Below are 12656 nucleotides of genomic sequence, written 5' to 3' on the forward strand. Positions count from 1 at the left end.
GGAACCTGGAGACCCGTCCTGCAAAAGCAAAAGACAAAATCCTCCCCACCCCCACAACCCTCAAAGGGTTAACCCCCTAGAACTGGTGGGGTGCCAAGCTCTGCTTTTCATGCCTTTTTTACCCCATGGGGGGAAGAGATGTGGCCAAGAGCCACACACACACACACACACCCTGCGGGGGCTTGTGACCCAGAGTGTTGTCGGTGCTCCAAATTGGCAGTAGCAGCAGCAGCAGCAGCAGCTTTGGGGCTGGCCAGAGGAGGCAAAGGGAAGGGGGGGGGTGTAGGCAGCAGGCCACAGTTGCTATGGAAACCGCCCGGCTGCCCCCGTGGCCTGCTGGGAGTGCGGCTAAGCAGTGAGCATGCCCGAGAGAAGAGGAGGAGGAGGAGGAGGAGGAGGAGGAGGAGAAGGGAGGGAAGAGAGAGAGAAGCTGGCATCAGATGGAGCCAGGCAGCCTTGAGTGGACATTCATGGAGAGCTGGGAGGCTTGAAGGCGAGAGTGGCCCTAGAGAGCATCCTGTGAAGCGCAGGGGGCCCCAGCAGCCAGGCTGGCCCCCCATTGCTTTCTTCTTGGGAGGGGGGGTCCCCTGTGCCAGCATACAGGCTGCCAGGCTCCTGCCCCCAGCGATGCCTGAAGGAGCTTTCCACTCGCTCCCTGGAGCGGCAGGACCAGCCTCGGCTGCCAGCCCCCCCGCAGCCCCCAGCTGAGACCCCCTGGCAGCGCCCAACATCTTCACCCGACTGCCAGGAGCCGGGCAGGAAGGTCCTCACTTAAAAAGGGATCCGGTGGTGGCTGGAGATGTCTGGGGACAGTGAGGAGATCACCCGTCTTCGCAAGCCTCGTTTCTCGTACGAGGAGAACCAGATCCTGATCCAGGAAGTGCGAGCCAACTATGGCAAGCTCTACGGTACCCAGAGCCGACGGGTGACGGTGGCCGAACGCCGGCGGGTCTGGGAGGGCATCGCCGGCAAGATCAACAGCATCACCAGCTGGAAGCGCACCGGCCAGGAGGTGCAGAAACGCTGGAATGACTTCAAGAGGCGCACCAAGGAGAAGCTGGCACGGGTGCCCCACTCCACCCAGGGGGCAGGCAACGCTGGCGACGAGGTCTTCTCGGCCGAAGAGGAGACGCTCTTCGCCATCCTGGGGCCTGGGGTGATGCCAGGTCCAGGAGGGGCAGAATCGGGGCTCTTGCGGGGCACGTCAGGCTTTGGGGGGCCCAGTTACCCACTGGCAGCTGAGCATGGCATGGGTGAGTAGCCACGGTCCTGGGGCCAAAGGGTCACTTGGGCATCAGGGAGCAGGAACACTCTGGACCAACTTGCCCAGAGGTGGGTTGGCAATCAGACCAGGTTGGGTCCTGGAGGGGGGGGGCGGAGGGGACAGTTGCCAGCAGCCGGAGCTGGTTTCTTAAATGCAAGAAGGGCCCAAACTTAAGCCCGAGGGAAGGTGGCAGGATTGCCAGGGCGCCTCTGAACGTGAGCCAAGGGCTTCCCTTCCGTCGACAAGCCAATAGAAAAGCTTTATCTAGGATTACACAGCAGTTAATCATATGCATAAGATCCATTATCAGTATGTAATTAAGAATGTAGAGATTGCACCCAGACGGTATCCTGTTATTGTAAATAACGAAATCCTATACATAACCAAGAAAATTGTACAATAACAAGTATTACTATGTGATGTGTAACAAAGGAAAAGCACAATATTTGGGTGGTGGAGTGGGGAGAAATAGTTTTATCTAAGAGAATTCCAGAAGTTGGAAGGGACTTTGGAGGTCTTCTAGTCCAACCCCCTGCTCAAGCAGGAGACCTATTCTTTCAGGCAAACGGTTGTCCAACCTCTTCTTGAAAACCTCCACTGATGGAGGACCCACAACTTCTGGAAGGAAGCTTTTTCCCAGATTAATTGTTCTCCCTATAAGGAAGTTTCTCCTTAATTCCAGGTTGCTTCTCTCCTTGGTTAGTTTTCATCCACGGTTTCCTGTCCTGCCTTTGGAGAATAGGTTCACACACACCCCTCTTCTTTGTGGCAGCCCCTCAAATACTCGAACACTGCTTAATTAATCTAATTTAATTATTCACTCCGACTAAGGTTTCACAGCGCTGGATCCGCCTGCTTATTTTTATTATTGGTGGTTTGGGAACGGCTCTTTTGAATTTTGCATTTGTTTTGAGCTGGTTTGTGACCATTATAAACTGCTTTTTAACTTTCTCTCCAAATAAAAGGAAGCCCTTTTTTCATATATGGCTGTGGGGCAAGACCAGACTTCCAGTTGTAGGGGCTTCAGGCAAAGTTTGACACCCCCATCACCCCCAATTCTTAAAGAGGCAACAGATGGGTCCATCTCTCTGCTGTGGCTAGTCCCACGGAACTGAAATATTCACTTCTGATAAAGGAAATTTAGTGCAGCGAAAGAGACCCAAAAAATCCTGTGTGGCCCAAAGCCCTCAATGTAGTTCAATCAATGTAGATTTTACAAACTCTGCCACAATCTTTTTAAACTCTTTTTTTTAAAAAAGTGCTGGATTAATAAACTCCAGCGTTTTTTTTTATTCAGACAACCAAACCATTATAGATAATGCTCGACTTACAACGGTTCATTTAGTGTCCCTTCGAAATTACAACAGCACTGGGAAAAGTGGCTTAAGACCGTTTTCACACTTATGACCTCATGAGGTTTCTCTGCCACCTTCCCTGTATACCAGCAATATCCGTCTAGGCTAGAGAAGCTCAGCCGTCACGTGTGCTATTTCTCGGCGGGCATGTTGGCACGGGAGGTCAGGGATGGCGCCCCCTTTGTATTGGGGGTGGTGTCAAGAGGAGCAGCTTGGTTGGAGATGCCAGCAGCCTGGTAACTGTCAGGCCCCAAGAACAACACGTGGAGTTACTTCTGAGCAATTTTTGTTAGTGTTCCCCATTTACAGACAGAATCTTGCCAGACTGAAGTAACTGGTAAAGAGGCTGATGATTTAACCTAGTTGGGTCATGAGACATCTGCAAGAAAGCCACCAATTTCAGAGAGTACCAAGGACCATACAGTTGTCTTCCTCCTCCTCCTCCTCTTCACAAACCCATTCCCTTCTAGCACTGTAAGTGTTACTTAGCTGGGTAATAAAATGTCCGCAAGAAAACCACCAAGCTCAGGGAGCATCGAGGACCCAAGTCCTCCTTCTCCTTCTCTTCCTCTTAGCTGCCTCCTCCTCCTCCTCCTCCTCCTCCTCCTCTCCAGAAATCCCTTTGCCTTCTATGAGATTACCTAGTTGGGCAATGAAACGTCTGCAAGGAAGCCACCAAACTCAGAGAGCACCAAGGAGCCTAAACTAACCATTTGCATAACTCTAGATATATTCTGGAGAACCATTAGGGAGGAGCCGTCTCCACCCTCTTTCTATCACACAAGCTATCGAAACTTCACTGCCTCTTCCCCTCTGAAATGCAGCCCCTCCCTCCTGGGAATCCAGACCATATTCCACCACAGTAACTCTCTTTTCTTAGCCCCTACAGATCTACCCGCCAGGGCCAACGTCTCTGCCAGCCCAGAGACCTCTGTCCAGCCTTCGTGCTTGCTGAAACCCAAGGAACGTGACTCACCAGCACCCCCTCCAGGCCAACCCTCGTCACTGCAGATCGTCCAGCTGGCTCCGTCTCCGTCCTGCCTAGGCTGCCAGCCCCATCCCGAACACTCCCCAGGAGAGCTGTTGGGCACCACGCCCTGCCCTTCAATTTCGCCCCCTCTGCGGCACCGACGTGCCCACCTGGACCTGCCTGTCGAGCCCTCTCTGGACATCCTTCAGGCTCAGAGGGAGACGGCCACGGCCATCCGGGAGCTGACCTACACCCTGCGGCAAGGCCTGGAACGGCTCACGGACGTGGTGGCGGCACTGCTGCCCCTCCTGCCGGCTTTGCCAAATGGTCTGCTGCCCCCACATGTGGAATGCGGTCTTCCCACGGCAGTCCCGGGCACAGAGGCTGCCCCTCCTCGGGAGGGCGCGCCTGCCAAGTCGGAGCTATCTCCAGGACAGGAAGAGCCCGGGGCTGAAAGGGGGCCATCTCCAAACCGGACTCCTCCGGCACAGAAGCGGAGGAAGGGCACCCCAACTCGGAAACGGAGAGGACGCTGGAAGAATTTGTGAGCATCCGGACAGATGTGTTACCCCCCCCGTCTGAAAAGGAAAGGTGCGGGGGGCTGCTCCCCTGGGATGGCTGTTTCAGTCTTGCCCTCCCACAAAGGGGACAAGCTGGACCCATCTGCACCACCCCCATTTCCGACGCCAGGGGCCAGGGTGGCCGTTCCAGGGGCTCCTCTGCGGATTTGTGTGGCCCAAGCATAACTGCAAAATTTTATTCCGTGCCCAGTGGGCTGCCACGCACCTCTGCCCACTTCCCCACTGGTGGAATGTGGGTCTTCAATTCCAAAGGGAAAAATTCACAAAAAAAAATAGGCAGGGCCCCATAGGGCAGGCAGTCCTCGATTTACGACCATAACTGAGCCTAAACGTTCTGTTGCCAAGTGAGAACATTTCTTTGGTGCGCTTCGCCCCGCTGTACGACCTCGCTTGCCACAGCTGTGAAGGGAGCCACTGCAAGTGGTTCTAAGTTAGTAAGGCGGTCGTGAAAGTGAACCTGGCCTCCCCGCGTCGATTTTGCTTGTCGGGAGGTCGCAAAAGGGGATCACGTGACCCAGAAGGGCCCCCGCAACCATCATAAATACGAGCCGGTTGCCAAGCGTTCAAATTTTGATCACGTGACCAGGGGAAATACTGCAATGGTCGTTGGGGGAAAATGGGCCATCGGTCACTTTTTTCCATGCCTTTGTCACTTCGGTCACTAAGAAAACAGTTGTAAGTCGAGAATTCCCTGCAAATTGGCCAGGTGGCTTAGTGCAGGGGTCTGCAACTTGCGGCTCTGGAGCCACATGTGGCTCTTTTGGCTCCCTGCTGCAGCTCCCTGTTGGCTGATCCCACCACCGGCTGGCCCGGGCCCTCCCCTCCTTGTCACTCCTCTCCTGGCCTGAGAAGGTAAGGGCGAGGGATGGAGGCTCACTCCATATTCCAGAGCATGTGGTGACAAGGTGGGAGCGAGTGACGTTGAGTTGGCCACACCAACCCAGGTTTTGTGGCTCCCGGTGTTTTTTCTGTGGGAAATGGGTCCAAATGGCTCTTTGAGTATTTAAGATGGCAGACTCCTGGCTTAGGGCAATCCAGGGCTCCCGCAGTTCTGTTCCCACAGTGCAACTATCTTATTTGCTCCATCCTACCCTATGGGGAGCTGGGCCAAGCCCCCTTTAGTCTGCCCCACTGCCAGAAAAGAAACTTTACTTTGGGTGAAGTTTCAGGCCAGGCCGGAAGCCGGAAGCTCAGCGTAGCATCTTGGAGAAGAAAGCCCGTGGCACTGGATTCCCTCTGGTAGAGAGGCTCAATAAACTATTTTCCTATGATCATCAGAACTCTCTGGGGGATTTGTTAAGGTCTCACTTGAACACCTGTGGCCCACGAGAGGCGGGCAAGGGTAGCGTTGCAAGCAGGGAAGGTGGAGTTCTGCTTTTTGGCGCACTCCTTCTTATCATGCAAAAGGGATAAAACTGGTTGTTTTAATAAATATTCTCCCTCTCGCTCTCTCTCTCTCTCTCTCTCACACACACACACACACACACAAAGGGGGAGAAATGTTTCATACTACTGGTTTTGCTCATACAGGTAGTCCTCGACTTACGACTGCAACTGAGAGAGAAATTTCCACTGCTCAGTGAGACATTTCATAACCCAACCAATAACACCCTTGGTGCTCAGCATTAGTAGCAGTGATGGTGTCACCTAGTTTGGTGATGAAATGTCTGGAAGAAAACTACCAAGTTCCAGGAGCACCAAGGACTCCACAGTTGCTGTCCTCCTCCTACCCCTCCCCCCACCACCCTACTGCTCTCCACAAATCCCTTCTAGCACTGATGATGTTACCTAGTTGGGTCATGAAACATCTCCAAGAAAATCCCCAAGCTCAGGGAGCCCCAAGGACCCCGCTTTTCAACCCCAAGCTCCCGATATTCTCTTCTATTGCAGTCCCTCATTTGCAACGGGGATCCAGTCAGGTTCTGGGCCGTCTGTTGGGCTGGCTGAGGCTTCTGGAGAAATGTCATCTTCTCCCCTCCAGCCATCGGGCACTGCCATGTGACCATTTGGGCTCAGATGGCAGGACAAATGGGAGCCTCAAATCTACGAAAGGCTCTTTGCAAAGCCCATCCAGGTGTTGCATGGGCTCCATCCATCCCAGTCTCCTGGAAAACCACTAGCTTTGTGATTAAACTATTTGAGTGCTCTTTCCAAAGACCCACAAGGTTGGATGTAAAAATAATAATAATAAACTGGGAAAGAGAGAAATTGGTGGTTGATCACAAATAAAAGGCAATAAGGGATTATTGTATGGCTGCCTTGATGTCTGGAAGGGAAGGAATGCTTGCTCAAATAACACCTGCCCTCTTTGCATCCCCCATGGGGGTTCCTGGGTCCTGCCAACTTCCACCACTCATGCCAATCTTGCAGGGCGTAGGGAGTCTAGGGGAATTCTGGGAGTTGAAGTCCCCAGATCTTCAAACACTGGGTTAAAATGGGACTTATTCTCTATACGCTAACCACATTCTCTTCATTAATCGTTGCAACTCCCTGGCTGAAAGTTAACCCTGGAACTCGCTCTGGCCGGGCAAAAAGGAATGAGGCCCTTTGCCTCTTCCTTGTGGATTTTATGGTGGATTTCCCCCCACCCGCCCCCCGCCTGTCAAGAACCCCCTTAGGAGCACCCCCTAAAGTTGAACTTTGAACTGCAGGGGAAGGGGAGGGTGATTTGCAAAAGAAAAAAAAACAAAAACAAAGAGGAAGTCGAACAGCCGGAAATACACCGCAGCCCAACATCCGGGCTCTCAAGCCGCTTTGCCAAGTGGGTAATGTATTTTCCTTTTCCTTGACACTGAAAAGCCCAGTTAACTCTTTCTTGGATCTTGGATATGCTAGGTAGGAAAGGCAGGAACAGCTTTTGGAGGGGCAGCAGAGACATCCTGGGCCTCAGAACCTCCACCTGCACCCCCAAAAAAGCAGTGGAGGCAGGACCACCGTGATAAAAGTTGAAAATTAAATGTCTGATTTACAGGGAAAGTGGTTATCCGAATCGGTCCTCCTGCTATGGTTGAGGAACAATATTTGGGCATCTGGAATGTGAGGGCAAAGGCAGGAAAGGGAGAAAGTGGGAGATTCTCAGTTCCTGGGGAAAAAGAAATTGTTTTAATATTGACACCCCACATTCATTTATTCCTTTGTTATTTATTAAATTAGTTTGCTGCCCATCTCACCGTGAGACTTACCTGCTTTAATCACTATGGCTTTGGGACCAAAAGAACACATCTGCGGAAGATGGACAGGGGTGCAATGATATTATGGGACGCTGCTGGTTGTCCACTCGAGCCTCCCTGTGGGATGGCGGCTGCATCCATCATCCCTGGCTAATGCAGCTATTGTACTGAACCCCAATGCAACACTCAGGCAGCATTAGAGTTGGGCAACCCACTCCTACTACCCTCTTAAGGGGTCCCTACGCTTTGGCCACTTTAAGACTTGTGGACTTCAACTCCCAGAATCCCCCAGCCAGCCAGCCAGATAGCTGCATGTCTGCTGGGGAATTCTGGGAGTTGAAGTCCACACGTCTTAAAAAGTGGCCAGGTTTGGAGACGCCCTCTTTTAGTGCAACCGGTCATCCAAGCACCTCTTTTTCTCTTTGAGATCGCCCCGATTCCCTGTGACATGCCTTGGGAAAGATGGGAACTGTAGTCCCTCAGCACTGTGAGACCTCTGACTGAGCGAGGCTCCAAAGCCATCCTCAATTTTGCAAAGCCTCCGCAATCCGCCCGGGACAGCCGCACCTCTGCTGCCATCGAGACCGCAGCGGGGCCAGGTTGCCTTTAAGAGCCCCCCCACCTCCCCAGCGCAAACCCAGACTGCTTCCTTCCAGTTCCAGGACTCCATCTCCCGACAGGCTTCGCGAGGGACTTATATAAGTTTCTCCATGTAGGAGGGCAGGCGAGAGAGGGGATCCCCCCCTTTTTTTTCCTCCCTCTTCGCCTCGTCTGCCTGCCTGCTTGCCTGCCTGCCTCCTTCCTTCCCCCGCCCCGCACGAAACCGCTTCCCGGGCGCGCGGCCCAGCTTCCCCCCCCCCTCCCCCCCTTGCCGGGCCGGTTGTTTCGGCGGCGTTTCGGCGTCGGGGGGGCGCCGGCGCAAGGCAGGCGGGGCGGCGGCCAAGATGTCTTCGGTGCAGGCGTCCCGCAGACAATGGTGCTACTTGTGCGACCTGCCCAAGATGCCCTGGGCCATGATCTGGGACTTCAGCGAGGCCGTCTGCCGGGGCTGCGTCAACTTCGAGGGCGCCGATCGCATCGAGCTGCTGATCGAGACGGCGCGGCAGCTCAAGCGCAGCCACGCCATGCCCGAGGGCCGATCGCCGGGGCCGCCGGGCGCCAAGCAGGCCAAGGACGGCGGAGGAGGGACCGGGCTGGAGCGCTACGAGCGAGCCCGCCTGGCCGGCCCCGACTACGCACTCAGCCCGCGCTTGCCCAACGGCCTGGCCCGCGGCGGCGAGGAGGTAGGCGGCGGCGAAGGCAGCCGGCAGAGCCCGACGGCCCGGCGCGCTCTGGTGGGACCCGCGCCGCCGGGCCTGGTGCCTCCGCCGGGGCTGATGCTGGCGGCGGCCGTGCGTCCCGCGCCGGGCCCGCTGCCTCTGGCCTCGCCTCTGCTGGGCGAGCTGGCCAAGCCGGCGTCGCGGGCGGGCTACGAGTACGAGAAGGAGAAGGCGCGGCACAGCGAGTGCCTGGCCGAGCTGAACGAGGCCATGCGGGCCCGCGCCGAGGAGTGGCACGGCAAGCCCAAGCCGGTGCGGGAGCAGCTCCTGGCGCTCTGCGGCTGCGCCCCCTTCACGGTGCGCTTCAAGAAGGACCACTCGCTCACCGGGCGCATCTTCGCCTTCGACGCTGCCGCCCGGCCGGGCTACGAGTACGAGCTCAAGCTCTTCGCCGAGTACCCGTGCGGCTCGGGCAACGTCTTCGCCGGCGTGCTGGCCGTGGCCAAGCAGATGTTCCAGGACTGCCTGAAGGAGCCCGGCAAGGTGCTCTCCTCGGGCTACAAGTACCTGGAGTACGAGAAGCGGCACGGCTCCGGCGACTGGCGCCTCCTGGCCGAGCTCTTCACCGAAGCGGTGCGCTACTTCCGCGAGCCGCCGGCGCCCGACGCGCTGCCCCAGCAGTTCCTCGACGGCTCCTCGGCCACCGGGCCGCCCAACGTGCTGCTGCGGGCCGCCCCACCTGCCCGTCCGGGCTTGAGGCGCCGCAAGGCTTCCCCGGAGCCCGAGGCGGGGGACCTGGCGGCCGGGAAGCTGACGGGCGAGGAGCAGCTGCAGCAGCAGCAGCGCCAGCACTGGCTGCCCCCGGTCTCCTCGGCCGGGCTGTACCCGCCCCCAGGCCTGGCTCACCTGCCCGCCCAAGCCGGCCTGCCGGAGGGCTCCCTGCGCAACGACCCCTCGCCCATCACGGCCCTGAAGAACGTGGCCGACACGCTCGGTGGCAAGGAGCTCAACCCCGTGCACTCCACCACCGCCCGGCAGAACAGCACCAGCCCGGCCTCGCCGGCCGCCTCGGGACCCCACCGCCTGGTGCCCCGCAACGGAGAGCCGGGCCAAGCGGCCACCACCACCACCTCTTCTTCTTCCTCCTCCTCCTCCTCCTCTTCCTCCTCGTCTTCATCCTCCGGAGCCCACTCTTCCGGGGCGGCCGAGCCCAGCGGCACCCAGAGTGCCCCCGACTCCTCCGGGGGTGCCAGCAGCGCCCCGCTCTGCTGCACCATCTGCCACGAGCGGCTGGAGGACACCCACTTTGTGCAGTGTCCATCAGTGCCGGGCCACAAGTTCTGCTTCCCCTGTTCACGGGATTTCATTAAAGCCCAAGGAGCCACCGGCGAAGTCTATTGCCCCAGCGGGGAGAAGTGCCCCCTGGTGGGCTCCAACGTGCCCTGGGCCTTCATGCAGGGCGAGATCGCCACCATCCTCGCGGGGGATGTCAAAGTAAAAAAGGAGCGCGATCCCTGAAGGCGGCGCGGAGAGGAGCAGCTACGATCCGGGACAGTGTGCCACGGGACGCCCCCTACCCACCTTGGCTCCTGCGGCCAGGGCAGGGACTGGAGTAACTTATTGCCTCTCTGACATCCTCTGCCACCCGCTGCAGACTTGGGGGGCCTGTATATAATTCTATTTTTTAAATCCTATTTCCATAGCCAGCTTATATCTGAAGTCACATCTACGTAACCTACTACAGTGGGAGGGGTGGGCGTGGGGTGGGTGGGCGGACTACTCACTTGCGGGATGGGGAGACTGAAAGGCGAGCTTGACGAGCTCGGCGGATGCGTTTCTGAAATTTTAGGCGTTTCTTGGGGGATCCTGCTCGCCGCGAAGAGGCTGCGGCCGACTTTGCTCCGATGTCTTGATGTTTGACTCCTTCCCGAACCAAACACTTTCCCAGCCCCTCATCGGTCCCTTAGGTGCTACTTAATCCTGGTTGCAGCTTCACTTTCTCACGTTCCCCCAGTCCACTGTACATGTCGTTCTCACGGCCTGGCCATCACAGCCCGTCACTGGACACCGTTCTGAATCTGTGCCCCTTCGTCGGGAAGTTCAGAAGTCGGCTGTGTGGATCCAGGGAAGGGAAGGGAAGGGAAGGGAAGGAGGCATGCTGTGTGGGAATGGTTAGGGTGGGGAGGGGGGGAAGGAGAAAGAGGGTCTGGGAAATTAGGGGGAAGCAATGTGGCAGGAGGGAGAGAGGGATGGAAAAAGTGCCTCGCGTGTTGATCTTCAGTTAGGCGGTGGGGAAGGGGTATTTTTCATACCAAAAGACTAAGCATGCACGCCAAAAATAAGGGTTTCTTTCTTTCTTTTGTTAAAATGCTTAATTTGTCAGGTGGAAGAGAGGAGAGAAGGTCCCAGAAAGGGCGGGATTGAGAGGGGTGTGCGGAGGGAAAGACGGACTAGGGACTCAATCCGCTGCCGTTTTCTTTCTGCTGCACCAGCCCTCTTGGAGGAATAAGAAGAGCAGGGGAGACGTCTTCAGGTGGATTCATATCTTAGGGGTGAGCTGGGCTTCCGCACCATTCTCTTCAGCCAGCTGAGGCTGGGAATAATGGCCGTAGGGGGTCAGGTTGGATGGGAGGACTGCTCTGGGGTGCTGCGGGTTTTATCCTTGCTCAGGATGCCCCACCCACCCAAGTTCAGTTCTGCTTTCTCGCATCCTCCGGAGCAGGGGTCTCCAACCTTGGCCACTTTTAAGACTTGTGGACTTCAACTCCCAGAATTCCTCAGCCAGCGAGTCTTAAAGTTGCCAAGGTTGGAGACCCCTGCTCCGGAGGAATCCTATGACAGAGAAGAATCTCCTGGGCCTGTTGGTTTCCTGGCTCTTTAACGGATAGGGAAAAAAAAAAAATCAAATTCTTAATTAAAGAAGGGAGGCCATAAATCCATAAAAGGGAGAGGGGAGGAATGGCACATTCGGTTTGATGGGATTTGGAGGTGCAGGGGACTTAAATACAGGCACCACCCCATAACCTCTGGTGTGTGTGTGTGTGTGTGCGTGCGTGCGTGTGGTTCCACATCTGTTTCACTTGTTGGTGGTTCTGCCGACTTTGGTGTGTGTTTGTGTTGCAACGGGGGTGGGGGGTGGGGGAAGAGGTGATGCTGGAGAAGATGTGGGGATAAGATTCCCACATTGAAAACTTTGGGGAGACTGGGGGGAGAGAGAGAAGGTTAAATTTGTTTTTGTATTTTCTTTTACTTGTCTCTGTGTCAATAAACTTGGTTATCTTTTTTTTTTTCCATGGATTCCCTCTCCTTCTCCGGTATTGTGTGCCTGTGAATGAACTGACACACACAAACACACCGACTTTGCTGGCCATCTGAAGTTGCCCTTTATCTAGTTTGTTCTCCCCACAAATTTGTCAGGAAAGTTATGGCAGGGGCTACAGTGATGGGCCTCTGGTCTCTCACATTTCATGGGCAATGCCTGAGTCCAGAAGGGATAGGTAGTGGTGCCACCTAAACAGGAGTCCTGTCATAAGGATGTTCACTGTTTTCTCATAAAGGCCATGTCACCAGCAAAAGAGACAGTTGTTGACAATCAACAATCTCACATAGCATAGGCGGGAGCAAAGGGCGAAGGTGTAGGAGAATTATAAAATAACAGTGAGAAGGGACCTTGGAGATCTTCTGCTCCAAGCCCCGATCAAGCAGGAGACCCATGCTGGCTGGCTGGGGAATTCCAGGAGTTGAAATCCACAACTCTTGGTTGCCAAGGTTGGACACTCTTTCCTTATTGTATTCCGGACCTAATGGCCTTCCAGTCTTTTCTTGAAGACCTTCAGTGATGGAGCCCTCACAACTTCTGAAGGCAAGTTGTTTCACTGATTATAATTCTTCACGCTCTCAGGAAATTTCTCCTTAGTTTTAGGTTGGATTTCTCCCGGATTCGTTTCCATCCGTTGCTTCTTGTTCTGCCCTCAGGTGTTTTGGAGAATAGGATGACCCCACCCCCTTGTGGTAGCCCCTCAAATATTGGAACTCATATTTGAGTTCATGTCATCCC

At 55.5% G+C, this 12656-nt stretch overlaps 2 protein-coding genes across 2 annotated transcripts; both read left to right on the top strand.

Moving 5' to 3' along the window:
- Positions 1 to 415: 415 nt before the first annotated feature.
- On the top strand, positions 416 to 4303 carry MYPOP (Myb related transcription factor, partner of profilin). Its single transcript, XM_087940202.1, has 2 exons — positions 416 to 1253; positions 3500 to 4303. Exons 1-2 carry the CDS (start codon positions 800 to 802, stop codon positions 4135 to 4137), a joined length of 1092 nt encoding a protein of 363 aa, XP_087796328.1. The 5' UTR covers positions 416 to 799; the 3' UTR covers positions 4138 to 4303.
- A 3730-nt stretch (positions 4304 to 8033) lies between these two features.
- On the top strand, positions 8034 to 11896 carry IRF2BP1 (interferon regulatory factor 2 binding protein 1). Its single transcript, XM_026715420.2, has one exon. The coding sequence runs from the start codon at positions 8285 to 8287 to the stop codon at positions 10115 to 10117; it is 1833 nt and encodes a 610-aa protein (XP_026571205.2). The 5' UTR covers positions 8034 to 8284; the 3' UTR covers positions 10118 to 11896.
- The last annotated feature ends 760 nt before the right edge of the window (positions 11897 to 12656 follow it).

The sequence above is a fragment of the Pseudonaja textilis genome, chromosome 10 (genome assembly GCF_049901715.1).
Source record: "Pseudonaja textilis isolate UNSWEBS1 chromosome 10, rPseTex1.2, whole genome shotgun sequence".
NCBI lineage: Eukaryota > Metazoa > Chordata > Lepidosauria > Squamata > Elapidae > Pseudonaja > Pseudonaja textilis.

Bases quoted from the DNA above. Each gene is read 5' to 3' on its own strand.
- MYPOP (XM_087940202.1), top strand. From the start codon at position 800: ATGTCTGGGGACAGTGAGGAGATCACCCGTCTTCGCAAGCCTCGTTTC. The intron at 1,254-3,499 runs GTGAGTAGCCAC...CTCTTTTCTTAG, and splicing joins GGCAGCTGAGCATGGCATGG to CCCCTACAGATCTACCCGCC.
- IRF2BP1 (XM_026715420.2), top strand. From the start codon at position 8,285: ATGTCTTCGGTGCAGGCGTCCCGCAGACAATGGTGCTACTTGTGCGAC.